This window comes from Gossypium raimondii, chromosome 6 (genome assembly GCF_025698545.1).
Source record: "Gossypium raimondii isolate GPD5lz chromosome 6, ASM2569854v1, whole genome shotgun sequence".
Taxonomy (NCBI): domain Eukaryota; kingdom Viridiplantae; phylum Streptophyta; class Magnoliopsida; order Malvales; family Malvaceae; genus Gossypium; species Gossypium raimondii.
The window spans coordinates 53338992-53341462 of NC_068570.1; the positions used below are offsets into that span (position 1 = coordinate 53338992).

The 2471-nt window shown below is 29.9% G+C and overlaps 1 protein-coding gene across 1 annotated transcript; it reads right to left on the bottom strand.

Annotated features, from left to right (window-relative positions):
- Window positions 1–1510: 1510 nt before the first annotated feature.
- LOC105773193 (protein LURP-one-related 14) lies at window positions 1511–2227 on the bottom strand. Its single transcript, XM_012594897.2, has 3 exons — window positions 2000–2227; window positions 1722–1937; window positions 1511–1639 (listed from the first exon to the last, which is right to left on the bottom strand). Exons 1-3 carry the CDS (start codon window positions 2225–2227, stop codon window positions 1511–1513), a joined length of 573 nt encoding a protein of 190 aa, XP_012450351.2.
- Between the last annotated feature and the right edge of the window lie 244 nt (window positions 2228–2471).

The window sequence follows — 2471 nt, forward strand, 5'->3', positions numbered from 1 at the left end:
CTACAGTTTACGACATTTTAACAGACTAAGCCCAAACAAAAGCTCAATTACGCACTCCAACAGAAAATTAAAATAAATTCAACATTTACAGATTTAACCTAGAAATTTAACCTGCATTTCAGGGCGTGATAAATTTGGAGCCAACAAATATCAAATATTCAAAATAGAAGTTTAAAACTTATATAAAAATTTAATTTTTAAATATAGGAAAGTACATTTTTCATACTAAATAAATAATATAAAATAAAAATTATATATAATATAAATAGTTTAATATATATAAATTATAAAAAAAATTCGGATTAAAAGTTGATTGATCATCACTAGTGAATGCTCGGTGCTTATGTGACTTTTTATGCTACATATCTCTGTGTGTACTTTGGTTAAAACTAAATTACTCGATGAATCAAATTAGTTTGATTAATCAACTAACCACTGAAATTAATTGATTGGGTTCGATTAAAATTTTTACGAAAGTCAATTATCAATTAATTCGGTCTAAAACATGTAATTAACATTATTAACCCATTAAACAAAATTAATAACATATTATATGTTTGTAAGCTTATATATATATTATGTAAGTCCCATATATATAATATATCTATAAGCCCAATATATTAACCACATTTCCCTTCTTCATTCTTTTCAAGTTCAACAACCTTTTGTTTTAAGCCTTCAACATATATATATATATATATATATATATATATATATATATATATTCCTTTTCCTTTTCATTTTCATTTTCATTTTGAAATATAATCACAAATCAGACCTTTCTTTTATTTTGTATAACTTTGTGATTGAAGTTGCAAATTGATGTTAGCTTTGCTTCTATCCTGTGTTTGTGCTATCATTAAAATTGTAATAATTAGTTTGATATGTACGTTGAGTGAACGCTAATTATGTTTTTAATTTAGTGTTGTCAAGAATATTGTTTTTAATGTAATATTTATTATATATTTAATGTAATGTTTTTAATTTTGTGTTGTGTTATTTGTTGATTTTGGCTTGTTTTAAATTTGTTTGAAAAAAAACATGTTATAAGTTTGGGTGAACCGATCGGCTAAAATTAATTTGGTTTGGTTAATAATTTATGAAAAATTTTAATTCTGTTAACGATTAAGAGTTTTGAAACTTTGATTAATTCGATTAATGGTAGTTCGATTCGAGTAATTATCGAACAAACCGTTTGAACATTCCTAATGATTGAGCCACATCATTGTTGATCATTGTCAACAAACAATTGACTGACAAAGGTACCAATATAAGGGGGAAGAAGTAATTGAAGTACCAATTTAACAGTTTTTTAGGTACCAAGATGGAAAAGTGGATTGTATTATGATAGTGATTTTATATCTTCATATTTTTACCATTCACCTATAATCATCTAACATAACCTAATATTTATAATGGAATGATGATGAGCATATTTACACAACACGAGATAGAAAGTTGATAGAAGGTAGAGAGAAAGTTAAAACAGGAAAAATCTGAGGATGGAAGATTATGCGTTGTCGTTTTCGTGAATAATCACCAGCAAAGCTACAATGAAGGCATAGTCCACCTCTGGATAAACTTTTATTTTGAAACATTCTTTGCCCTTATAGCTTCCCCATGTGTAACTGTGCGTAACCTGCATTTTCCAAATGCAAATCAATCATAAAATGTTCCATCCATTCATTATCCACATTAATGAAAGACCATATATTGTATACCTCAGCAATGATAGAATTGCCTCTCCGGACTTTGACAGAAAGGGAAGCAAGACTTCCGGTGACACGAAAATCACAGGCAGCATCTTTATAAGGGCTTGCTAAGTGAACATCCAGATTGCTTTTTATATTAAAACCACCCGATCGTTTCACACTGCACAGACAATGCCTACTTTCTCCTTCATGCATTTGCCATTCCTGTTTCCACGATATTGCTTGCTGAAAAATCTTCCCATCATTACTCATTTCAATTAAAACAATAATTACAAATTCATACCAACCTTTTCCCGCAGAGTGACGACAGGTAAGCCTGCAGGATCTTTCATAACCCTTTTCTTCTGCAAGTTCCAAATTCCGCCGTTGACTTGTAGCAGAATATTTCCAGTGGTATCGAAGACATCGTAATGTGAATTGGAAAATGATTGTATTTTCCTTTTGACGAGGAGTTCCATTGTGTAAGGGACACAGAACCGATCCCCGACAACCTTAATCATTTCATCACTCGCCATGTTTCTGAATCTATTCACAAACTGGAAACTCATAAAGAGAAACACTGGGAAATTGTAACCTTTATTTCGTTTTCCTGGAAAACGAATTTCTTTTAAATATGGGAAACAAGGCAAAATTGGCATGACATATATACATAAACCGAAAAAAAAAAAAAAAGTACCCATAAAGCTGTTTTCTTTCATGAATTTGACCTCTTTAACGTGGAAAACAAGGCTTTTGAAATGAAAAATTACATTCCAAGCG

What these genes read in the sequence shown, in the direction of transcription:
- LOC105773193 (XM_012594897.2), bottom strand. Translation starts at nt 2,227, where the DNA reads ATGGCGAGTGATGAAATGATTAAGGTTGTCGGGGATCGGTTCTGTGTC. An exon ending in TCGTCACTCTGCGGGAAAAG is followed by an intron (nt 1,938 to 1,999) that starts GTTGGTATGAAT and finishes AAGATTTTTCAG; the next exon opens with CAAGCAATATCGTGGAAACA. An exon ending in GCAATTCTATCATTGCTGAG is followed by an intron (nt 1,640 to 1,721) that starts GTATACAATATA and finishes TGGAAAATGCAG; the next exon opens with GTTACGCACAGTTACACATG.